The 24,854-nt window shown below is 49.1% G+C and overlaps 8 protein-coding genes across 8 annotated transcripts; 4 read left to right on the top strand and 4 right to left on the bottom strand.

The window, feature by feature from the left end:
* Positions 1-44: 44 nt before the first annotated feature.
* On the bottom strand, positions 45-635 carry FOIG_08142 (uncharacterized protein; the record flags this gene model as incomplete). The annotated part of the gene is made up of 1 exon (XM_031208051.1): positions 45-635. The coding sequence occupies one exon, from the start codon at positions 633-635 to the stop codon at positions 45-47; it is 591 nt and encodes a 196-aa protein (XP_031062185.1).
* A 1,080-nt stretch (positions 636-1,715) lies between these two features.
* On the bottom strand, positions 1,716-3,832 carry FOIG_08141 (uncharacterized protein; the record flags this gene model as incomplete). The annotated part of the gene is made up of 4 exons (XM_031208050.1): positions 1,716-1,861; positions 2,473-2,510; positions 2,738-2,815; positions 3,771-3,832. 4 exons carry the CDS (start codon positions 3,830-3,832, stop codon positions 1,716-1,718), a joined length of 324 nt encoding a protein of 107 aa, XP_031062184.1.
* FOIG_08140 (uncharacterized protein) lies at positions 1,884-7,076 on the top strand. Its single transcript, XM_031208049.1, has 2 exons — positions 1,884-2,579; positions 2,637-7,076. Exon 2 carries the CDS (start codon positions 4,664-4,666, stop codon positions 5,105-5,107), a length of 444 nt encoding a protein of 147 aa, XP_031062183.1. The 5' UTR covers positions 1,884-2,579; positions 2,637-4,663; the 3' UTR covers positions 5,108-7,076.
* On the bottom strand, positions 6,306-10,474 carry FOIG_08139 (uncharacterized protein). The gene is made up of 3 exons (XM_031208048.1): positions 9,390-10,474; positions 8,554-9,339; positions 6,306-8,503 (listed from the first exon to the last, which is right to left on the bottom strand). The coding sequence occupies exons 1-3, from the start codon at positions 10,049-10,051 to the stop codon at positions 7,603-7,605; spliced, it is 2,349 nt and encodes a 782-aa protein (XP_031062182.1). The 5' UTR covers positions 10,052-10,474; the 3' UTR covers positions 6,306-7,602.
* A 1,847-nt stretch (positions 10,475-12,321) lies between these two features.
* On the top strand, positions 12,322-13,704 carry FOIG_08138 (uncharacterized protein). Its single transcript, XM_031208047.1, has one exon. It carries the CDS (start codon positions 12,770-12,772, stop codon positions 13,271-13,273), a length of 504 nt encoding a protein of 167 aa, XP_031062181.1. The 5' UTR covers positions 12,322-12,769; the 3' UTR covers positions 13,274-13,704.
* A 287-nt stretch (positions 13,705-13,991) lies between these two features.
* On the top strand, positions 13,992-18,082 carry FOIG_08137 (uncharacterized protein). Its single transcript, XM_031208046.1, has one exon. The coding sequence runs from the start codon at positions 14,236-14,238 to the stop codon at positions 17,944-17,946; it is 3,711 nt and encodes a 1,236-aa protein (XP_031062180.1). The 5' UTR covers positions 13,992-14,235; the 3' UTR covers positions 17,947-18,082.
* A 12-nt stretch (positions 18,083-18,094) lies between these two features.
* FOIG_08136 (uncharacterized protein) lies at positions 18,095-21,494 on the bottom strand. Its single transcript, XM_031208045.1, has 2 exons — positions 20,509-21,494; positions 18,095-20,452 (listed from the first exon to the last, which is right to left on the bottom strand). Exons 1-2 carry the CDS (start codon positions 20,785-20,787, stop codon positions 18,377-18,379), a joined length of 2,355 nt encoding a protein of 784 aa, XP_031062179.1. The 5' UTR covers positions 20,788-21,494; the 3' UTR covers positions 18,095-18,376.
* Positions 21,495-22,116: 622 nt separating this feature from the next.
* Positions 22,117-23,270, top strand: FOIG_08135 (uncharacterized protein). The gene is made up of 2 exons (XM_031208044.1): positions 22,117-22,494; positions 22,563-23,270. Exons 1-2 carry the CDS (start codon positions 22,380-22,382, stop codon positions 23,069-23,071), a joined length of 624 nt encoding a protein of 207 aa, XP_031062178.1. The 5' UTR covers positions 22,117-22,379; the 3' UTR covers positions 23,072-23,270.
* Positions 23,271-24,854: the final 1,584 nt, after the last annotated feature.

The following is a 24,854-nucleotide window of genomic DNA, read 5'->3' as shown; positions in this document are numbered from 1 at the left end:
GTATACATATTTTACACCATGCACTTAGACATGCATCCAATCCTTTAGCCAGTGAGCTCCTTGACCATCTTGGCCAACTCCTTTCTGTCGACATCCTTGCCCTCGAGAGCACCAGACAATCGCTTCATGACATCGCCCATGATGGACTTGGCTTGGGTGCCAGCAGCCTTTGAAGCCTCAACAGCATCCTGCACCATAGCCTTGAGCTGAGCCTCGGTCAAGCTCTCGACTCCGCTGTTGGCAAGGTACTCATCCAGCACCTTGATCTGATCCTCCTCCTTTTGAACAAGATCCTCACGGTTGGCAGCCTTGGCCTCAGCGGCAGCATCCTGAGAGCTCTTTTGGATCTTGCGGATCAAAGCAACGAGCTGGACATCTGTCTTGATGGGAGTTGAGGTCTTGGAAGCGTTGAGGTTGGCGGACATGATAGCTCGGAGAACGGTCAGGCGAGGAGTATCCTTGGCACGCATGGCGGTCTTGAGATCGGCCTTGAGCTTGGACAGCAGAGGAGGGGGTGCATCTTCGGTAGGTGTTGAGTAGAATCGGCAGACAGAGACTCGGTTGATGGGCTGACGAAGAGTAGGCTGCGACATGCGCAGAGCCCGGAATAGTTGCATCGATTGTTTTGCTGACATTTTGAAGGGATAGTAGCTGGATCGGTGTTATCGGTGTAGAAACTGTTTGGTGACTCGATATGACGATCGCGGCTCGTGGTTTGGTGTTGCTACCGTAAAGCTTAAGCTGATGTCGAACGACAGGTCAAAATTTCCCAAGCATGCAATTGGCAACTTTGATTGGCGGTGTGACGAGCTCCAGCAATTCTTAGTGGAGGCCAGTGAAGGAACAGCAGCCCAAGCTACCAGGGTCCCCAGACTGCCAACCTTCGCGTACGAATCTGGGGGCTGCACGACCAGGCTGTCGGAGATGTTATGATGGGATGACAGTTGAGAGCCATCTCGGCAAGTTTCGTTGAAAGATTGCTTCGAATGAAGTTTGTTGATTTCTCAAAGTGATCGACAGCAGAGCTGCTAGCTGGCCACTCATCATAGACCTCCACTCTGAGATGGAGGTGCATTATCTCAAACACAAAGGACCAGTCATGATATCATTTCAGTGACGAATACCCCCCAGTATCAACACCATGATATTGTTCTCTCTCTTCTCAATCGACGTCGTCCAACATGATCTCGGTAACGCTAAATCACCTGATCATTGGTGCACCCGCTCGCCAACGCCTTAGCAAGGATCGGGGATGATCCCGTTGATATTGCATTCCGCTAGGTGCTGTAGGAGCGCACTAGCTTCACCGGCCAAGGAACAGACCAGGAGGCGGCTCGAACGTTGTGTGTCGTAGATGCAGATCGACTATTCTGTTTCGAAACATTTCAGCTGTCTTTGGGTTCGAGAGGTGGTCGAAACTCAGGTGACGGACGGTAAGGTCAGGGTTGTGGTTCCATTGCTAACCGTTCTCTTCCCTGAAACTGGAACGAGATCTCATTCTCGGGTCGCGTCGTTGGTGGAGATGAGGAGATGAACTCATGGGTAGTCAGGCCCGAGACAACGAACCAGGGTTGTATAGAAGGGGAATGGTGATTTAATAGACACTGGACTAGATTATCGTATCCATCTTGTCATTGAGTAGTACGACTTCTGAGATGTCACCAGCATGTCTCTTCCACACACCGTCTGTCCTTAGTCGTCTCCCTATGTCATGCTCATCGTGATATTGTGAGGTCTCGGACCTGTTGCGGCCGCTGGTAATAACTCTCTTGCACATCGGGCCCAAACTGTCGGTACCGAGTGTCCATCCACCAGTCATTACGAATCATTCCCTGGAAATCATAAAAGGGACGAGCAGCCACTTCATGGGTGTTGGTAGCGGTTCTCTTTCTTTCTTTTCTTGCCTTAAGTCCGAGCACCTGCACGTCACTTCTCTTTCCATCCGTTGTTACTTCCTTCATGCCCAGTCAAAGCCAGGCCATGCTTGCCGTGTTCGGCAACGAATCTCAGGATTTTCCTCCAACCTTCCTCTATTATCCACTCGATGGCGCGCCACTGTCGCTTCCCTGTCCAGCCAACAAAACCTTGTTTCAACTACAAGATCGAGTAGTGGCATCTTGTTCCATCCCCCCTTTGCATATACCATTTACTATCCTTCCATCCAATCGTGGGCGCTACAACGCAGCACAAATGCCTTTGGGACGCCGTAAAACTTTACATCATAACCCCTGGCCGCACAATATCTCGCGATTGACCGAGGCATGTCTCAATGGCTCAAAATGAGACTTGATGGCTGTTACCGTCGTGGCTTTCTACCAATACAAACATAACTGCCATGTCATCTGTCAGAATAACACAAGACCGTGGAAACGGCCTAGGGAAACTTACACGGGAAAGTAGGCCTACAAATCGTTAACAATCAACTCACATCAGGATTCGCCCCTTTTTGAGCCAAGAACCGAGAAAACGTACCTTGAATGCTGGGTTGCTGGCTTCGCTCCTCGCTTGAGCTATCAAGAGTTGGAAATCACTGAAAGACATCCTGTACAAGGCTCAGTCAAACATTACTCGGACAGATTGTAACCGACATACCCAAGAAACTGTGTGAATGGGTATAATGCTAACGAATACAATAGCTGGTTCACGTTATCGGTATTAGATCGACCTATGTCATAATCTCGGGGGACTACACTACCATCAGCCTCAACACATACGATCTGGTATCAAAGCAACCTACCACTCGACCAGCCGCACATTGGCAACGTCAAGAGTCTCGACTCGACTTCCGTAAAACCTGCGCTTCTCATCCAGCTGGCTAATTGAAGTGGTGCCCGCGGATCTTTGTATGGCTGCTGGCTTTCCAAGTATTGTCTGGACCATTGCGACAGGGCGTGGTCTACTCGGCAAAATTGTTAGGATGCAGAAGTTTCCGTGTCCAGGAGACTAGGGAAATCACCTCTACTTAGCGTACCATTGTCAGATTGGGCGTTGAAGTATATCTCGACCATCTGACACCACCCGCCTGGCTTCAATACGCGGAAAATGTCTCGAATATAGCTTCGCCAGCGATTCGCATGGATGCCCCCGGCGACCATTTGGCTATGGACAACGTCAAAGTGGTTGGACCGAAACGTAAACCTATTCCGAACCCAGGTTAGCATGGATCACAGGACTTGCTCACAGCTACTTGCCTCCCGTTAAGGTCGTCAACTTGGAGCTCCATATTGTCGGGAGGGTTTTCTGGAATCATGTGCGGGCTGACATCGATGCCAAGGACCTGTGCAAAAGACTTAGCCACAAAATATCTCATCTCAGATCCTTATCTTGGTGGTTTAAGAATCGAGTCAGGCTGGCCCGGTTGACCATGGTGATATCCAAAAACACCTCCTCGAGACTCGAGGATGGGGCCACAAGAGCATACAAAATCAAGTTGCCTCAAGCTCCATGATGGAACACGGTGTATCGAATTTCGCCTGACTCGGATGGCCTATAAACACTGCCCCTTGAAAGGAAGACTTGCCAATGGCCTAGGGGAAACTCACTTCGGCGTCAGGATATTGTGTAGCGACTTCGATGGCCCAATCTCCTGGACCACAACCGCAATCGAGTATTCGTCGTGGCGACCTGATAGGGGGGAATATGAGCCTCCCATCAAAGAGCCTGCTGAGTACTCCGTGCATCACCTCGAGGCGCGAGATTTCGTCCTAGTTCAGTGACTTTTGTTACTTTCTGTCAACCACTTCGATCCTGGATACAGATCTTCAACTTACCTCATCGATGGGTGCAAAATATGTACCATTCGTGAGGGAGTAATGTTGATAAGAGCGCCCATAGTGTTCGATTGTCTCGGTGAACGTCTCGTCCAAGGGCACGGTTCCATCCCTTTGCATGGGGGCTTAGCGAAACTTCCATATCAAGAAACTTTGGTAGTCTTACTCTACATCCATTTTCTTTACCGTCGAATTTTTGGACACGAAATGCCTCTCAATACTACAAGTATGATGCAAGCTTGCTCGGGCGACGATAGCCAGGACGAGCAGAGCTGCCTTTTCCAAAAAGGATTTAAACAATTCCTAAGGAAGACATGTGGTACCCAAAAGCGCGACCCTAGCCTAACGTATAAGAGCCACCCTGGTGCTAGGATGCAGAGTGCAAAGACGTAACATGACTATGGTGGCTTTTGCATCTAGCGGCCTTGCGTACCATTCAAAGGCGCAACAGGGCTTCTCGAAGAATGCGGAGATGATCTAGCAGAGAGCCGAGACACGGGCCGGCAAAGGACTGCTTCCTGAAGGTCCAATGCCGATCTTGACACCCCAGAGCTCTGCCGTTCAACTCATATTGGCCCTGTTACGGAAGAATAACGGCGAACATACCACCAGGGGCCATTTCACAACCGCAGTATCCTATGGAATATGACAAGATGACGCTGGGAGATTCAGGCAAGGCATCAACACCTGGGTATAGGTTAGAGGCTGGCTCTTTTGGCTATTGATGGATACTAAACAGGGAGCTCGAAAGATTCTGAACTTGAGATTCACAAATTCTTGACACTCTCACCAAGACCTTGGATATCAAAGTAGCCATCGATGGGTAAAATGGAAATCACTAGTCTGGGTGCCCTTGATTGCCTCATTAGCATCCTTTTTCCATTCATGGCCCCATGCTTCGGTCGACGAGACAGGTTCCACTCGAAGTGGAGAGAATGGTTTGCGGCATGTTATTAGACATGATTGCAGTCAACTCTACTCCGTACAGGTGCAGCTTCTGGTGGAGGGTCTCATTCTCGCCTTACTCTGTTAGAACCAACCAATGCATCCATTTTGAGTTGGATGGAATCCTTCCCACCATCACGCTCAGGCACCCGGTTGTCGGGACTTGTGCAGACTCCGTGGATGGCTTGAGACTATGTGCCTGCCATGGAAGGTGGCGCCCAATGACTTCGAACCGTTTGACGTCGATAGTGAGGCTGTCCTACCCCAACGTCGGTAGTGATCATCAGCTAGACAAGAAGGATACGCGGTTTGTCACATGTGTAACAGCGTTTTTGGTGAACAAAGTAAGATCATGGTTTCACAATGAAAGCTCCCCGGAGCAAGTCCAATGACAATCCATGTCAATACCAATGGCATGGACCTGGGACAGCCTTCGGGATACGGGCCACCCAAAATTGCTGTACTCTGGTACAACTTGGTGTCTTCGGAGCTCGCGTACGACTACGGTGGCCGACAACACTTGCTTGACCGGGAGATTCGCTGATTATATGTATAGGCGAGTCAGGCGAATGGCCCTTACTATCTAGCCCTGGCGCCTTCTTGCCAACGAGAATATGGTTGCGCTAAGATTGCGACGCAGACGACGAAGGAGCCCAGTCAGAGCACTTCCCTATCACCAAAAAGCACCCTTCGATGGGTCTCAACGATACTGGTTATGATCCACCTCAACAGCACCGGGATCTTTTAAAGCCAAACAGCGATAGTTCTCAGACCAGGAACTGGACAATTCATCTCTTCACCGCCTCGTGTATCCAGCAGTGTTTTATGCAAAGCCTGAATTCAGAAGATTCCTAGTGGCAGAGGCGTGTAAAAGGGAGGTCTCATGGCCGCATATATGCTGGTGATGGGCCGCTAAGTTGCATTGGATGGGTTCTCGCGGCTGGCGTGAATTTGCTACCCCCCTTCGGCTAATTCACTCTCTGGGCTTCGCAATTAACATCATACGACCTATCGAATTCTGAAAGGACATCTTAACGAAAACTGGGACGAAAGAATGCCACTCGCCCAACGTCGTACCTCTACTAGTGTCGATGTACACATTGACGGGCCGTTGCAGGTTGTAACGCTGCAGGTGGTGACGAGCCAAAGCTCTCTGTCAGCTCATGACACGCAGAGAAAGGAGCTCGACGATGACAATCAATGGTCCCTATTGCCGCATCCTTATATTAACAGGGGTAACCTGGGAGAGCTTACTTGATCCGGTCATAGGCTCACAATGATCAAGTCTCACAAAGGGTCTTGTGGATACGGAGACGACGAGAAACCCTACCAACGAATGGGAAGTGTCCACGGTTTGCGAGGTTGCGATAACTTGTAAGTAACGATCCGCCTGTCCCATGACCGCACCAGAGATCACGCTGGGTGCTTCGGAAAGGAAGGCGACAGCATACTGAAAATCTTGCCAAATGGCGTCCTTGGCTCCGTCCAAGACCCTTAAAATTGTGTGGCATCAATAGCATGTTCTGAGCATGTCGCAAGTGACACCTCGCAAGTTGGAACGTTCTAACTGTCACACACAGCTTCGGAGGGTCCAGTGGCTCCCTTACCCACACGCAGCCTTTCAACAGCCGCTACGGGCCGCCATCATGGAGTCTGTGGGGGGATAAACATAAAGCACCGAGTCCAAAAGGCTGCCAGGCTGCACGCCAAAGGAGGATCGTCAACTGACTGTTACCTTTCTGACTACGTGGTGCGGCCTCATATGGATAACTCCGTCACTCGGATAAACTTAGCCGCGGTCTGTTCCAATACAAGACATGGTGGATTGGGCAGGACACCGACATGCAAGATTGCAGAGCAAACAGAACTCAGCTCTGGTAGCACTTTGTCTGAATCACTATTGTCAACTAACCGATAGTAGAACGCTTATGCGCTACGGCTGATACTACAAAGACAGGGGGAACCATGCTCAAGCCATGGTTTACCGACCCAGACTCTCGGGTTCTGACCAGAAACCCGGGAAATTGGTGGGCGTGGTTATACGGGCACTGTTCCGCTAATCCGTGGGATTTACCACACCATTCGGTTTCTATTCCTCAGCACAGATAACACAGTTTGTACGGCATTTTGGAAGGCTCAAGATCTCAACAGTATCTATGAACTAAGCCATGGATGCTACAGCATGATGTCCAAAAAAAGATTGGGCTATAGCCTGTATCCATATCCTTCTATTTTGTGGTGGGCTATCATAACGACATCTGAATTTTACCATCATAACCCGTACGGCTTCTTTAGCCCAAAACTCCCAAGACACCACCGAATACTGCACCGGGATAAGCACAGCAAATTCCGAACCAGAGCCTTTGAACCATACTGTACAGTAATGACATGTCAGCTCTTGACCCCGCTCTGCTTGCACACATCCTCGCTTGGTTTTCGAGTTCTCATGCAAGTCAGCTTGGATTCTGTGGCTTGCTTGCAAACCTGGGCGGCCTGTTTTCTCTTTTCGTAGCGATGGTACACTGGCTTGCAGTGAGACAAGTGTTCCAAAAGGACCATTGTGTCTCTGGGAAAAAACCTCACGGTGACCAGCATTATGCACATAAACCCCGAACCAGTAACGCTCGACCAAATATTCGAACAAGTTGCATATTGACCAAGAGGGGAACAGCACGGATGCAACAGGTTACCCCTGGATTTATAAGATCAAGGTGGCCTTAATAAGGGATGCAACCTCACGGAATGACATATTGGGAAGGCCACCCTGTGAAGTGACGTGACTGCTGAGACCTTGGCAGAGATAGTGTATCCAATGCCTGCAGTCTTTGAAGACAGACAGCCGTTCAAATCAAAAGCAAACAAAATGCTGCGGCCAAGGTCAAGGCCCCTACCAGCAGGTAAAGACGGGGTTCCTACTCTTGACGGCTTCGAGCCGCTCAACAATGACCTTGCGTTGGTTGCCCATCTGCCCCTCAGCTGCAGCATATCCTAGGTCACCTTCTAGGTCGTCGGTGTAGTTCTCATTTTCACCATAATACTGCTGTGCGATGGTGTTGCTGTTACGACGGGCAGCAGCGTTGGCAAATGAATATCTTCGTTGCTGTCGCGGTGCCTGCTGGCGTGCTGGTTCATACATGTTGAGTGCACGAACAGGACCCTGGTAGCTGTTCCTAAACCCAGCTGCCTGGACCGTGGGACGCTTGGCTATATCTCCACCGTTTTGTTGCTGCCCCGCTGGTGCCAGGAGGTTGGGTTCGCTTGGGGGCACCTCATCTGGTGACTGAGCAGTCTCGCCTGTCGGAGATGAGAGCTCAAATCTACCTGGATGAGGCATATCGGCGGGTGCACTGGCCAGACCGAGAAGGTCCTCGATTGGAGGATTATTGGTCGGAGCCGAACTAGCAATGTCGGCCTCGTCCATGGATTGACGGACGTGGGGGTTGCGGCGGACTTCCGAGGACGTATTACGCATAGGAACAGCAACAGGCACGTCAACTAGATCATCCCAGACACAAACTCTCGCTCGGCGGGTCAGTTCAAGAGGGCCATGATCAGGAGTCTTGAGTGTCTCAACGACGTTCCAGGCCTGACCCTTCATGACGGCGACTTGCTTAGCAAACATGCGTTCCTGGAAATCAACATCCATCTGGAATACCCTCTTTAAAGCGAGAATCGTCTGAGTCCACCATGATGTGGATGTCAGCAATGGTAGAAAGTGATCCCGTGTCTTTTGAGAAAATGGCCTTCCGATGAGGTCAACGGGGAGGAAAAGCCAGCCAAAGGGGAAACTGACAACACAAATTAGCATACCTCTCACAGCGTTGATATATGTCCTTACCTTCTCCAAGCATCAGGGTGTTTCCAGGGCCATGACAGTGAGTTGTCGATAGCTCCAATGGTAATTGCTGGCTCGTTTCCTGCTGGTTGTCGGCTTGAGGCGCTCATAGGTCTCTGGGTCTTATAAGGATATGACGCCCTCGTAGCACGAGGCCCTTGTTGTGAAAGATCAACAGGTCGAGGGCCCTCTTCCTCAGCGACGGGTTCCATGTTCATTTGGATGGGGTCTGATGCTATCGAGGCCTTGCCTGTCTCCCAATCAACCTTGATCATCCAATTGTCCAGACCACGATCTGTATTTCGCATAATGTAGTCGAGAATGACCAGCTTCTCAAGCTCTTCCCGCAGAGATTCTTTCAAGTTGTCGGTCCATATGAAGTTATCAGGACCCAAAAGATTCGCGGCTTGGGCAGCTTCTTCGTCGTCGCTGTTGTATCCATCGTTCGGCGAGGCGTTTCCTGATGGACGGCAGCTCTCCGTCCATCTCCTCTTCTTCTTACTCTGACCATCGTTTGTACGGAATCCTGACCAGTATTGATCCGGCCAAGGATGTTCACGAAGGAACACGTTGGCATCCTTGAAGCCCTTGAGGAAGACCTGGAAGCTGCCGGGCTTCGCGGGGAGAGGCTTCTTCTTGCGATGGAACTTGCGGCGATCCCAGAATGGATAGTGGAAGGATTTGGAAGCAAGCCATACAACGTCTGTGTATGGAACGAGGTGTGTTCGTAGTTGGCAATCGAGTACGTAGGCAGCTGCTTCGCTGACATACGAGAGATTAGGAATAAGACTACAGAAACGTTAGCAATGATACGGGAAGCCTTTACGAAGATGACATACCAGGCTCTTCCAAAGCAGCAGGGGAACAAGTTTCTGTGAATCCACTTGTTCCATTTGGGGTTTCCTGCAGCGTATGGCTCCTCGTCCTTGGGTTTAAAAACACCGACAATTTTGCCATCAGGATTTCGTGCAAAGTAACTACCAGAACTGCCTTGAGAAATCATACTTGGGTGGATTTCTTGCCGAATAGCACTTCGTACGCTTTCCACGATGGTTTCAAACTCTGCTCTGGTCATGACACCTTCCTGCGGCGCCGCAATACTCTCAGCGGTCACCGGTCGAACACCCTCGGGAGGCTGGAAGACAGAATAGTGAATTTCAAGGCGCTCCTCTTCGCCTTGCTGGTTCTTCCCCTTGCGCTTGAAACGCGAAGCAATCTCGTCTGCCCATCGCTCCAGACGAGCATTGATGGCCTTGAGGTCGACACCGGCGCTGCTTCCTGAACGATGGCGAAATTTGGGTTGCGATGACGAGGCAAATGATTTGGGACTAGCCATGCCAGAACGATGGCGCGGTTGAGTTACGGGGGCATATCGTGGAGCGGCCGCGGGCTGTAGAGATGCGTAGGATTGGGAGAGGGGATCCTCATCTGAGTCGTCGCTGATGTCGTCGGCCTGTGCGAGGCGTTCATAGCCTGTTGTTGCGGGTCGTGATCGAGGCATGTTGGCGACGGATGGGGCTAAGGCGGATGAAGACGTAGAGAGTGGTTGGGGCGGTATTAGACTGTTTTCAAGGCCATTCCCTAGGTAGAGGCTGAAGTTTTAGGAGTTGAGTTCGTCGATGGAGAATTCGTTCGGATACTCGATCGTGACTGCGTGTTGATTTAGGTTGAAAGGGGGTGGAGGGATAAGATTATAAATGGATGTTGTTGTTATTCGAGAAAAGGAGTAATATAGTTTATCAAGAAAGGGGCAGTGAAGAGAAAGTGGAAAAAGGGCAGTATCAAGAAGAGAAACGAGTCAGCAACAAGTGCTGGAGGCTCTTGTTGGCAGTGACAACCAAAATGAAGCTGGTTGCAGAATGACGATGTGTGCCTGTTTGAGGTTCCAGGTTGTGGATATGACGAGAGCTCATCATTCATCGAACTCAAAGCTTGTGACAGGCCAAAAATCAGCCAAACTCCAGTTGACAGCAGCCTCCACAACCAGTGAGCCCAGGCCTGGGAACTGGGGCCGGAACTGATTGGTGGATACTCACCCCTGAGCGGGTGCCGGACCTAACCAAGGCCTGGAAGGGAGTTGAGATCGATTGGCTTTTTAGTGATGATGATCTTTTGCTTGAGGAACGAGCATGAACTTAACATGGTTTCTTATTAACTAATGCGGAAGTTGTTATTTCTTTGCATTAGATCTATTCATGCTCATCCCCTTAATTTTTTAATTTTTTTTTTATCTCTTTAAATACACTAACTAACTACTATATTAGGGGCCGAGATGTCCGGATGATAATACGGAGGAACGGCATCACGGACATTTGAGTCCGCCGAACAACAGATCACGGCGGCCTACGGAGTATCTGTCCTAACCAACAATAATGTAGAGTTTATCGTATTATGGGAGCATCAACCCGAGAGTCTAAGCTACTCTAACAATTCCCATTCCGTTTCCCGTGACAGCACAAACGGAATTTACTTTCCCCTTTCTCCTTTAAACTTTCCACAATCAAGGAGCGTTAGACAGCGTCAGTAGAATAGTCTCGGCCCTAGTGTGACCTCACATATCTGCATCACTCCTCGGAACAAGCCAAGGTTCTTGGGGGTTTTCGTTTGACGGATGTTTTTAGAATATCTACGAACTGATATGATTGACGCAAGGAATCTTCAAGAACGCCACCACTTGGAGGCGAAGCCGCCAATCTAAAAGGACAGTCAGTACATACTGTACCTAGAACTAACGAGAATGGGTTGGGTTGTTTGGCAGCATTGGAGTGCCTGGGCGCTAACAAAACTCCTCTGATCGCGTGCAACTTGTGATGGAGGGTTTAGAAGCACGCCAACCTTGGAAAACACATGGCCAAACTGCTGATGATGACGGTTACAAAAAGGCAATTGCAGGCCATTATCTCATGAGTTGCAGTATTTGGCGGCCAAGTTGCTGATTCGAACCAGACATTTTGTAACTGTAACCTCGCAATCAGCTTCGGGATATGATACAGGCACAGATAACATCAGAGCTGATACGTCGGCTCGTACGTCATGATATGCATCGTCATGTTTCGTCAGCTCTAGTTTGGTTATGATCGTCTAGTTCAAGCTTCTGCGTCTGGGGTTGGGGCTTGAGTGAGTGAAGCCTTTCCATACCAGTTGTGTATGCCTTTTATTGGCGAATTGTCTTGGAGGGAGGGCCAAGCCAATCCGGTCAGTCATACCGGTACACCCAGGGATAGGTAGTTACACTGCAAAGGTAAGGTAGCGTAGCAGTCTGTCCAACGGCCTGCTCCGCGCGGGGAAAGCAATGGAAGACACCTTGACGCCTCATCGCGCGAACAAGATGCTGCTCTTCAAGGTTCGATCCTGCGATGTGAGGCTAAGCAACAAAGTTCGGCGCCAACGTGAGGCCGATCTTCTCTGTAACACCATCAGCTTATCAGTACGTACGTTCAGCTGTATCATACTATATGAAGTAAACGTAGTGCTTATAGCATGAAGTATTATGATATTGTCATTGCTTTGCATACGTGACAAGCATTAGAGAGCAGCAGATAAACAAACAAACAAATACAGCGTTTCAGGGGTCGTTATTCGTAAGCGAGTGCAAAAAGTGACCATTCCATCAGATGATTGAGCGGACAAACCATGAGATGAGACGCATCCCCAAGTCCATTTTTGCCTGGAAGTTCCATGTCAAACAACGGGGGCCATCTCCGGATGTCAATGCCGCACCCCACACTTCACTAACTCTAGCGTCTAGCTTCCTCGCTACGCTACGCTACACCCTCTAAACCAACCCTCCACCGGGTCCCATCCCTTGGGCCTTCAAGGTTTCAATCCCTTGGAACTACAGTACCATTCCCGAGTTGTTTGTCCCCCTTTTACATACTTTTTCTTCTGGTAATCCCTATTTATAAATCTCGAGTGAGGCCCTCTACCTCCCTCATCTTCTTGATCAACTGTCCAGGCAAGAAAAAAAAACGACCTTGACTTATATGCTCATCCCTGCCACGTCTACTCGCATTTGACCACTCAGTCGTTGCTCAAGTGACCCCAAACACCATAAAGTTGACTTGTTGACTCGATACCTTCGTTGCTACTTTGATCTGCCCGTCTCTGCTCTTTATCTTCTGCATATAACTTATCTACCTTATCTTGCCTTGACTTATCTGCGGTTTCACAACCACCCAACTCCAACTCCCATCACATACCACCATAAAGAAAGCACAACATGACTGCTCGAGTCGCACCCGGCTCTTCATCCTACACTGAGCCGCCAGCTATCGTTTCTCCAAATGCCGATCACGATGTCCTACGAGGCCGTAAGAGAGAACGAAGCATGACCCGAGGAAGCGTCCGCCCATTCCGAGCTGCTCCAGCAGACGAGTCCAGCAACTTACGAGGCCGCTCTCGTCGTCGTGCTGCTTCTCCAGCTCTGAGCTACACATCCCGACCATCCTCACCCAGAAGAGTGCCATCTCCCACAAGACGTCGACTTCTCCATGCTCGCCTCCGTCGAGAGCATTGCCCTTCCCGTGTTGCATCTCCTGTCGAGCAGCAACTCCAACAGCATAGACCAGTTCGACGAAGGCAGCGAACTCGGAGCCAGAGCCGGGGTCCTCGGTTGGAGATGGAGCTTTCAGCTCAGCATTCCACTGATGGTTTTTCAGGACTACGGAACGAGGTCCGAGCCTCTTCTTCTGACGCAACAGACGAGGCAAAGTCCAACACATAAAAGTGATAGTGCTTGTCTATTTTATCATTTGCTTTCAAATGCTGTTGTCTTGTTATCCTTAGGTGGATGTATGAAGACAAAAAAACGGAAACCAGACCGATACCCATATTCTTAATTTTTTATGTACGATGACCGGATGCTGCACTGCCTTTGGTTTCTTTTTCTGGGTTCTATTGCGCTGAGAGCTGGTTATCTCGGAGTTACCAGATTGTGTCATGATATTGGTCTCATTTGGTGTTTTTCATATTATTGGGAAATTGGATCTCTTCGAAATCGCCGTATACATGGATAAGATGGCGGCGCTATCAGATTTTGTATGATGCCTTTATTTGTATGAGAGAGCAAAAAGATATCCTGGATCGACATCCACCAGAATAAATTGATGAATATTGAAACAAGCGTCCAGTGATAGTAACTCTACTCTGAATGTGTTTGTCTTTGCCACTGTACTTGATATTTCTGCAGTCTTCAAAACAAGAAGGGTGACATCCAATAGTATGAATTCCACTAGGTACGATAATACTGAGGCATCAGTGAAAGATCCTCCGATGAACCACAAATTCTAGAGTCGATGATGGTTGTAAAGCACCCTGAAGGCAAAACGGCCGACCCCGCTAACGGCCATCTAGATTATTTCATTGGTCAGATAACATCCCTAGGCCATTTTCGATCGTGGATATCGGCTGATGTTAACGACTTCGATCTTTGTGAGGGCCGAGCTAAACTTTTTTTCTGTACATAGCGATTGGAGTCTTGTTGATTTATAGAACCTTTCTTTCTCACTTCTACGGCTCTGCCGTGTGTATAATACAACCGCTCTTTATCGGTTCGAGTTTGAGGTACTCCAATTCGGATCCTTGCTTTTTAGTTTTTGTCATTGGAATCCGTCCTTTCGTCTACTTGCCACCAAGCATGAACAACGTCTGTCCTTAACCTTTCGACAGCACATCCCCTTGACTTCAATGCTCGAGCGAACAGCTGCGACTTTGGAGTCGCGCAGTCTCCAGCGTGTAATTCACAAGACTTCGATTCGATCTCGACGATTACACACAGGCTTTTGGCAACATGGAGCCTCTGCTATCGAACTTTCCAGTTCCCTGCCTGGTTCGATGAGAACTGCTCGGGTGGCCGCCTCCGAACCGGAGACAAAGCAATTACAGTCGAATCTACTTGCTTCAGTCTTGGTCCTCGACTTCCTTTACCCAAAATTGACTATTCCTGTTTTACGCCGCCTCTACCCTGAACTACCCAACTCTCAGCATGCGCAAAGAACAGCAATCGTTCCGACAAGACGAGCATACTCCTCGATAATACCTCCGAATACGACCGACACGAATGAAGCAAACGAAAATAAAGAAAAGACCGAAACGACGACTCCTGATCAGCCTGAGCCATCGCACGAGAGGTCACATCCTTATGAGATAGCCGATATAGCGGAGGACCCAACTTTGTTTCCTGGTGGAAAACCAACGGTGGGCACCAAAGCTGAGCCAGAACTGCAGCAAGTACGGAAACTTCGACAGCTATTGGATGGAAAGGGTCGCCATTTTCAGGATGTTTGGGACCAGTACTCGGTGCTAGACAATGACCAAAGAAGTTTCATACGTGGCCGGGTAGTGCAGTATCTATCTCGCTCCCATAGCATCGTTGAAACAGGAAGGGCCCTCTCAGTATTCCGCCAAATTCCGCCAAATTCGTGGGATAATGACACCTTAACTGCAGGAATCATCCTGCTTCTACGGTCCGGGGATCTTCCTTCGGCTGTGGAGTGCTTCAAAACCGGATTGGAAACGAGAGGGTTGAACCACGGACTTGAATACTTAATGGCGGATGCGATCAACTCGAAAAAATGGGCGGCAGCTTTGGAGGTATGGATTTCATTCTACAAGGACCGCATCAAAAGAAAACCCGATGCATTGGCCCCGGATCTAGAACGACTTCAGCAGCTTGGGTCTCTTCCTTCACAAGGATCTCACTACTTCGCCTTCCGAGCCTATCTAGTTGGCGAAGGCGCAGAGCAGCATAAGAAAATCAAGGAAGACCCCGTTGCCTCGCTAGCCTTGTCCTCTTTCCGGAAGTTCTTTGCCAACATGGCACTACGAGAACCGTGCCGCCCCAAGCAAGCGGGGATTATTCTTGAGACTCTGAAGGATCGAAATGCATACAACACATACCTAAACACCATGTTCGACCGCTGGATGGTAAAGCAGGAGAGTCGGTCCACTATGGAGCAACTTATTCCTATTTACCAGAAATTTCGGGAACTACCAGATGCTCAGCCTGCGATGACTGTCTACCGCGGCATGTTCAAGGTCTGCTACTCAAAGAGGTCGGCGAGACTTGAAGAGATTAAAGAAGACTGGATTCGTTTCAAAGGCGGGCTCAACCAATGGGGATATGAAAAGTATCTCAAATATTACGCAGAGAGGGGCGATGTGCGAGCCGTCATAGACTTATGGTCCAAGTACGTGAAAGATTTTCCTGAAGTGGTTCGGTCCCCCCGTGGATTTAGAAGCACAATAAACGTATATGCTCAGCTTGGAGACGTTGAGAATGCAAAAAAAGAGATCGACAAGATGATCAATGAATACCGGGTTGAGCCGGACCTCGACTGCTGGAACACATATCTCAAGGCTTACATGAGGACCAATGACTATGATGCTGTCATGAAATTGTTCGAGGATATCGCAGAAAAGCACGAGCCGGATGGATTCACCTATGCACACGCCATGGCCATGACCGCTAAAAGGGGTGATTTGGAGACTACCCTGGAAATCTTCACCAAATCACAGCAAGCTGAGGTACCTATCACCAAAGAAATGGGTCTGGCTCTGGTGGTAGCATACTGCCAGAATGGCCTTCTTTCCGAGGCTGAGAGCCTTTGCATTGAGCTGACCCATCGTAAGCTCATATCTGGAGCTATTTGGAATCAGCTTATCAACTTCAACGGTGTCGAGGGGAAGCTCAGCAAGGTTTACGAACTACTCAAGCGCATGAGAGAATTTGGCGTGGAATGGGATGATGAGACGTACACCTTTCTTCTCCAGGCGCTTATCCGAGTCAACCAAATCCATCCCGCCTATAATTTACTGAAGCGTGGTGTTCAGGAAAGACTGTTTCTTGTCACCGCGGCGCATTTCGCTATCGTTATGGCTGGAGCTGCTCGTGTCGGAGAGTATGAGCTTGTTGAAAGTCTTTTCCGTCGATTGCAAGAGTCAGATTTGCCTGTTACCTTCAGTGCTTGGGTTGCTCTCGTCGGCGCTGCCGTGAAGAGAAAACCTGGTGTTGAGCGAACCCAGAATTTGGCCAAAGAATTTGTCGCGTATTTCGAAAAGGCTTCTGAGGCAGCTAAAACGACAGGGGAGTCCGTGCCGGATGAGGAGGTTGGTACAACTGATATCAGCAATCTCACAAGACTCAAAGGAGAGACTAAATTCGTTGGTCGAGCGATCACTCTGCTTACCGAGCTTCGAGACTTTGGCTCCATTGACGAGTTGATGAGTCTGTTCGTTGAAATCTTCCCCGAGTTCAAGAACGAACAGTTTCCTCCTGATGTCATGTCCGCTTTGATACGCGCACTTCACGCAGATCAGAGATACCGTAAGGCCATTGAGCTATGGGAAAAGACTTGGGAAAGTGCCCTTGCATCCAGCCGGAAACGCTCAGGTGATGGCATCATGCCTGGTACCGAGTACTCTCTGTCTCGTGCTCTTGACGCAGTGGCAATGACATTCAAGGAGATAAACCAACCAGAGCTTCTCAGCAAGACCGTCGACAAGGTCACAGAAGCTGGTTTCAAGCTGACCCGACAAAATTGGGTGCGCATTGTCCGTGATCTTTCTGATATGGGCAAATTTGAGCGTGCCTTGTACTGGTGCGAGAAGATGCTCATGCCAGGGTGGCAAGGCTGGGCACCCCCTCGGCACATCCCGCGTTTGATGCGAAATACCCGTACCTTGAAGCCTCCCAACAGTCTCCTCTTCCGTCTGCAGCACAAGTGGATAGAGATGCGTAAGATGGCAGCCTGGTCTGGAGACGTCTCTCGTGTGTTATCCACTGTCGAGGAGAAGTACCCACGTCTGCACCATGCTTTTACCACATCAGAGATTCAGTCGATGCCTACGGCATATGTCGTAAATGGTAAAGAGATTTCGCCTGGTGAACTCGACAAAGTACTTCAGAGTCTTTCTTACCATTCCCTACTGAAAGTTAAAGAGACTCTGCTCCGAGAGTTGCAGAAGGAGAGGAAGCGTGGGAGGAACCTTGGAGTAGCATCTGAGCCCCTGGAGGTCATCGACAACAAGACATGGAAGGAAATGCTACATAACAGAGTTCGACGGTATGCCGCTATATGGCATTCTCAACGAAACGCAAACTTTGAGCTGAACCAAGCGCTCAAGATTTCCAATGCATCAAGCGACGTCACAATCGAAGCGAAGGCAATGGGATCTGAGCAACCAGACGATCAGGTTGCCCGCCAACGCTTCAGCTATTGGAACGCGTTCTGGGATCGTTATGACCAGAGGTTTCACGGTGCGAAGCCGCAACCGAAGAAGCCATACTCGAAAGAGAATCATCATGGAAACAATACCTGGGCACACAAAGCAGAATCACGCCACAAACTGGCTAAGAAGCGGGCAGAGAAGTTGAGGAGGCAGATGTTTGATGATTGATCATGTATAACAGATTTATGTGTATAAAACCACAAGATTCTACTATTTTTGTATAATAGAAAATTCAAGCCATGACCAACATGTTGACCGTTTCAAGTACAAAGTATTACGAGCTTTTGGCCAGCTCTTTCACAACAATTACTAGAGAGTCGTATAAGTGTGTAGAGATTCAATTGACTATCTAAACCTTCTATGGCAGGTTTTGCCTGGTATCGAGATACACCAAACGCCTCAAAGCAATATAACTCCTGACCAGGTCCCTTTGATCCAATCCAATGATTAGACGGGGTAGAAAAAGAACGCCATCCAGGGCAATCGATACCCTCTATGATCCAATATACAGATATTTGGTTATAATAAGACCCTTTCAATGAGGGCACTTTATGTACGGTAGGCATGCTGAAACATGCAATTACTGAATAACTTTTGTCTAAGGAGACATGTCACCCCGGTTGGGTGTCTCTGGAGGTGATGGTTGCTTGACCCCGAGGGAACGCAAGCGCTGGGAAAGCAAACCTTCAGCACCACCAAGTGATCCAGACCTGTTAAGAGCGAAGGCATTGCCGCCGTACCCAGGTTCACCTTTGTTCAGCTTCTCGTAGAGTGCAGGTCCCGACGGTGAACCATCGGTCGAGTCCTTGGTCGAAGGACGACTGGCTTGGGATGAGCCAGGAGAGCGCATTTCGTTGCCGAGGGCGGCAGTTGTGCTTGTGCTGTTACTGACATCGCTGCTTGTTCGGACGCGCCCAGGAAGATAGAAAGGGATCGGGTCGAGTGGCAAGGTATTGCCCGCTGCAGAGCTGCCAGTAGAGGAATCATTGACCCGAAACATGTGCTCCATGGCATCGAAAGCATGAGACGTAGGGCCCGGGAAGATTCCTACACTACGTCTGCGAAGCGCGTTTTCAGCGGCTAGCATAGCTCCAGGACCAGAGTGTGTAGGCAGCGGAGGATGCATCAGACGAATGGGCTTGTAAGGAGTGTAGCGAGGCTCTGGCCATGTTGTTTCGTTTCTGAGTTTCTCCTTGCCGTCGGGTACACGGTTTGCAAAGACAATGCGAATGCTCTTGTAAAGATAGTACCGCCCTTTTGCAGGGCAGCAAATGTGGAGATGAGCGAGATATCTCAAGATAGGACGGTCACTGGTGTTTGCTTCGGATGCTGCAGGGGCGTTTTCAATAATGGGACCAGCCGAGTAGCTACGCTGTCTCACAAAAGTTTTGGTACCTGGTTCCATACCCGTCAGGTCATAAGGAATCAGGAACAGCTTGACAGCAGTCTTGTTCGGATTCTTGACAATGATTTGGATCTGCCCCTTCTCCGGAATACGATAGCTTCCGCCTGGAGGGGCTTTCGCAGAGCCAGAACCGGACCTGCGGCTGGCTCGAGAATTTCGGCGTGAAATTTGCTCAGATCCTTGATTATCAAGACCGATATCCATCATGTCTTCGATGGGTTTCCTGTCTGCAAATCGGCTTCGTGCTTTCTTCTTCGCCCGATGCTCATCATCGGGGTTAGGAAGACCGTTTTCAAGGTCAATCTGACCAACATAGGGACTCGGCCCGTCGTCCGTATTTGATCTACCATGAGAGGTGCTGCTGTAGCTGTAATACACAGCAGGAAATGAAAGAGTAACGTGTGGCGGGCACTTCAAACTGGACTTGCATTTTCCCTTGCCCAACACGCCGATCTGAGCGACAAAGTCCAGTGGCTTAGAAGGGGTCGTAGACATGCGACCACGAAGAATGCTCTCTTCATAAGATCCAACCATAGATGCGTGCTGAAGTGGCGAAGATTCTGCGACTAGAGAGGACCTTCGTGGTCGAAGAAGAGCGGGCGTTGGTGGAGATGCACCGGCCTGCATGAAGCTTGGAGTTGAAGTCAATGACCGTCGAGGTTGATGTGCCTGATATGGGAATGCTTCTCTGCGATACGAAGGGACACGCTGCGGGAGGGAATATCGTGGCGATGGGGACATCCACGGTGAGGAGGAGGCTGAGTTTGGCATGTAGCGACTGTTCCCAGTACATCCAAATCCATCTCTCGGTATAGACATGTCGTGTTCTTCTGAGCTCTGGGCCTGAACCAAAGGACTAGTAGGTGGCTTGTACACAAAGCTTGAGGAGAGAGATGAGGATAGAGGCGATGTAGTTGATCGGAAACTCTCTGCACTCCCTGTAAATGGTATTCCTTTATCGTGCTGGAACGGCGTGTAGTGTCTCGGTGGTGAAGTTGCAATCCATGAGCTCTCTGCTGGTGCAGGATATCTACTCCTCGGAGCCGCACGATCCTTAGCTACTGCTTCCTCCTCGGTGAAGTTACCGCTGTGTAGGGCCGATCTCGGTCGCTCGATGCTGAGGCCATCGCGTAATCTGTTGTCGAAATCGGATTGGGAGTCGTTCTTTTCGGGTGTGATTTGGGCAGGCGCAAGTAGTGAAGGTTCGAATGGCGATTGAGTTCGCTTCGTCTCGGGAGGAGGAGCGTGGTGCTGAATAATAGAGTCAAACTGCGAGAGACTGTTAGAATTTGGAGATATCACAACAAAGAAATGGAAGAACGCACATGACGGGTTGGGATCCAGGTCGGAGACTGAGCCCTCTTTAACCTCTCGATTAAAGAGGCTCGATCCGATATCCCATTTTCAGCACTATCGGTTCTCTCGGGACTGTTGGTGTTTGATTGTGGTGGACTCTCAAAGATAGGCCCTTCGCAAAGTTCGGTACGAATGCTCTCCTCCGAAAGGCGTCTAAGCGTCGGAGCTGGGGGTGGCACCTCGACTTCAATAGGTGGTGCTGGCTCAACAGATTCGTGATTGTCTAAATCGGCTTGAAAGATAGGCATGACGGCGATGTTGAATAGCTGTAACAGCAGCCGTACAGTTTCTTAGTAGAATCCGTCATGAATGAAGAAAGACGAAAGAGCCGAGAGGTGGTGTTATAAAAAGGTGATGGGTGATTCAACGCAGGGATTTTAGAGTTGCTGATATTGTCATCTAACGGGCGTGGTCAAGGTAGAGAAAGGGTCTGATTAATGAGCCGAGAGATGTGGATATTGGTGTATCATGCGACGAGGACGATTAGAGCAATAGTCAGGCACGGCGTGGGTCGAGAGAATGCGAATCTGAGCATGAGTATGGGGAATCTGGGATCGTATCGTGGGACGTCATCCACCGAATATGACGACAGTTACACTGACGATGGAGTGAGTCTTGGGCGGTCCCGTCTTCCCCCGGAAGAGCTAGAAAAGACAAAGAAGAGGAGATGGGCTTATAAGTAGACGAAATGAGTCGTTGACCTGCCGTGTTAAGAGAGAGAGGTCATATGTTTAAAGAGAGTCAGAGAGATGAGGCGGGCAGAAATCAACAGGGTCTGGGTCTAGGTTTAGGTCCGTCCGGGTACAAGCAGTTATGATACGACGTTAATTCTATCACCAACTGGGGCCGATGGCGGTGAATGTGTGAATCATTCCCTAGCACGTCTAACGCTAGAACAAAGACTAACAAGAGAGTCGTGTACCTTGATGTTTATAGATACCTTTAGAGAGAGGAGTTGTTTGTTTGAACGACACATTTTAGATCCCTTGTCATACTGAGTACTTAACGTAAGATAATATTCTACTGTAGCTACTATAGGTAGTCTGTCCATGTCTTGATATTCACATCTTGGCTTACAGCTCATGAGGTGGAGATACTGACAGCCCCCAGATATGCCACATCCAACTAACGACGTTTTTGGCTTGGTCTCTGATGAAGCATCTCAACTTATTGCTCACAAGGCACAGCAAAAAAAGAAACTTTTCACCCACGCTAATCTACAGTGCTCACGTCCCTTGCGGATACCTGACGTTTAGCGCCTGCTGGAAGGATCCCTGACATGCATTGGCTGTAACCGTGTGATGGGTGATGCAGAGTTGACGTGTAGAAACAGACGCAGTACCTTTGAGCATAACACTGAGACAAGCTGTGCTGTGCCTTGTTATTGCTGAGCTCCTTAGGAAGCTCAACAGTCCATGAACCAGCCAGTCACCCGATTTTAGGTAGTAAAAACTCTCTCTTGTGTGACCTGGCAATGCATCCTCAACCAGAAACAGTTATACCAGCATCTCCTCCATCAGCCCACTTACAAGTAGACCAATTATCTGTTGATGCCGTATTCGTTTGAGTCAGTTACACAACAAATAAACAAAACAGTCCAGTCCAGTCCAGTTCAGTCCAACAGTGCAAAGTCGTGTGAGCTCTGGTTAACTTTTGGTTGATCAGATTACGGCATAGCTGCTCCACCGAAACTCTCCGAAAACCGACCTAAAAATCACAAGTGCCGTTAGTTACGGTGTCGGTCGCGGTCAGCGTGAGACCCACTCCTTCACCGAAGACAGTGGAGACATTTCTCAATTCTCATCAACGACAATCCTCATACACTTACAAAACCACAATTATGGCTCCCAAGCATCAAAACGAAGGCGGCGATGCTGCTCCAGAGGCAAAGAAGCCCAAGCATGGCTTCAGAGTCGGCCCAGAGAATTTACCAGACGGTCCTTGGCGACGAAAAGGTTTGTCCTCTCTCCTATCTTACCTTTGAAAATTTTCATTCACTTCATATACTCACATTCAACCACAGTCACAAAGGTCAAGAAGGAGTTGATTCACAAGGCAAAGGTCAAGAAGGCTTATGCAAAGATCAAAGCTCGTGAACAACAAAATGCGCCAGCACCAAAGACGAGCGAGCCTGTCCAAGATGAGGCTCCTGTAGAAGACACCAGCGAGGAGAAGCAACCTGAGGAAGAGGGCGAAGAGATGCATCCCACACGACAGCTCATGCTTGCAGATGAAGCCAAGGCACAGGAGAACTCCGTCGGTGAGCCCACTAGTGATGGCAACAGACGGCGCACCAGACGACCAGGCTACTACGACAAGCAACTCGCCAAAGCAGCACAGCGCCAGGAGGAGGCTGAGATGAAGCGGCGGGAGTTTGAGCGCAGACAGGAAGAGAGGGCGCAGAAGATTGCTGAGAGGGAGAAGTTCAAGAAGGCCATGGCTAAGACGAGGGATCGTAATGGAAACAAGAAGCTTGGCAGGGAGAGTTCTTTATTGCTGGATAAGGTCAGGAAGCTTGTTGCTGAGAAGTGAAAGCCGATGTGAGGAACGGCTTAGCAAAGCATGAATTCTGCGTTGAGGGCGTTCAGAGGTTCTGTTATCGGGTTAGACAAAAGTTGACACAAGTTTGATACCATATGACCGCTATAATCGAATCAATCCAAGGTCAGATAATAACAAATTTCGAAGTGCTTTTCTTGGTTCTGGCGCGGTATGATACATGATAGAGAGGCCAGTGCAGAGGTCGCATCGGTATGAGGATGATCAGTACCTGCAGAAAGACCACGGTGAGGCCGTGTCAACGTTTCAAGCTGCATCATATTGATGTGATGGACATGTCACAAATATTTGGGTCCGATGGGTCTAGTCACAACAGGACAGTGTATCTTGTGAAAGGCATTGTATGTACCTACGAGCAGATCACCAAAACTGGGTGTAGGTTGTCTTGAAGTTTGCCTGCCAGTGAAACTGCGTGCCTGGAAGGCGAAATTTAGATGAGTTTGTGTCAAAGAACACTTCCGATCTTGATATATGCTTGCTGTTACTAGGTTGCCCCATGTAATATCAGCGGCCGACGATGATATCGAATTCTAAGTCGAACCACCAATGGTTGACCACGACTGGGTTTGTCGCAACTTGACAACGTCGAGTCCGTGTGAATCTCTCTTATTGGCTTTTGAAAACTCTTGGCCTTTATTTTGGTATCATTCTCACTTGTACAAAGTTTCGAAGGAAGACATGACGAGACACTTCCAAGTTCGAGATGCTTCATCCAAACTCTGTTCTATGCTCGTGCCTCCGCCATCAACAATTTGGAATACAATGGTACAGTCATCTAAAAGGGACTAGCTTGCGAGTATTTCCATATACAGCATATGTGAGCGGGCTGATGACTGTCACCATCAGTGACAGCTCCAGGTCTTGAAACAGTCAAGCCAGGAGCCCCTACAAACTTGGCGGTGACATAACGGAAAGTTACCCTTAGTTGTGTGTTAAAACCGAAAGCTTGTCGGTTTTAGCAGCATATATAAGTGATCATATGCCTATTCCTGCTTTGGTATGAACGTTACATCTGTCAGATCGAATATGGTGATCCGGTGTAAGTTACCGGCGCGCTTACCAGTGACGGATAGATCAAGGGGCTAACGTTATGTCGAAGCTGCCGCAGGGTACGACGACGATCAAACATGAAACTCTGTGTTATCGGCGAATGCAAGTATTTCTAAGCTACGTGGCTTTGTAATGAGATGACGGAGGTAGAGCGAAAAATGCTAGAATTGGAAAGAAGAGCGAAAAAGTGGCCCAAGAGTTGAAGAGTTGACAACTTGAAACAAGCGATGGTGATGGAGCGGGAGTTTCAAGATATGCCTCGTCAGCTGTCAAAGGAAGTGATCGGACCCAAGGAAGAGAAGATCAGTCAGACATGTCACATCAGAGTTGACTTGACTTGAGCTGGTGAACCCATCCATCACGAGGCTGTGTAATCTTGAGGGCTGCAAATGGAGGTTTCCGCAAGTAGTAATGGTAACGTTCAAGGCTGAGCGTGTAATGCTTATGCTTGTCAGCCGTGTATTCAAGGTTACTTTACTTTATTACTCTCACTGAACAAAGTGTCTCGTCTCATATGGGGAGATTGAAAGTTCCAGGGATGTGGTCGTGGTCGTGACATGCTCCAGTCACTATCAGGAGGACCCCTGCTCACGAAACCGATCCATGCAATCATGTCCACTCGACTATACCCCTTTCTAACACGTGCATCAAATACATTTCCAGGGTCGTGGGTTTCATGATGGAATTGGACAAAGGAGAGGCCGGC

This window comes from Fusarium odoratissimum (assembly GCF_000260195.1).
Source record: "Fusarium odoratissimum NRRL 54006 unplaced genomic scaffold supercont1.12, whole genome shotgun sequence".
NCBI classification, from domain to species: Eukaryota; Fungi; Ascomycota; class Sordariomycetes; order Hypocreales; family Nectriaceae; genus Fusarium; species Fusarium odoratissimum.
Note: the sequence above shows the minus strand (reverse complement) of the source record. Positions and strands in the feature narration are given on the sequence as shown.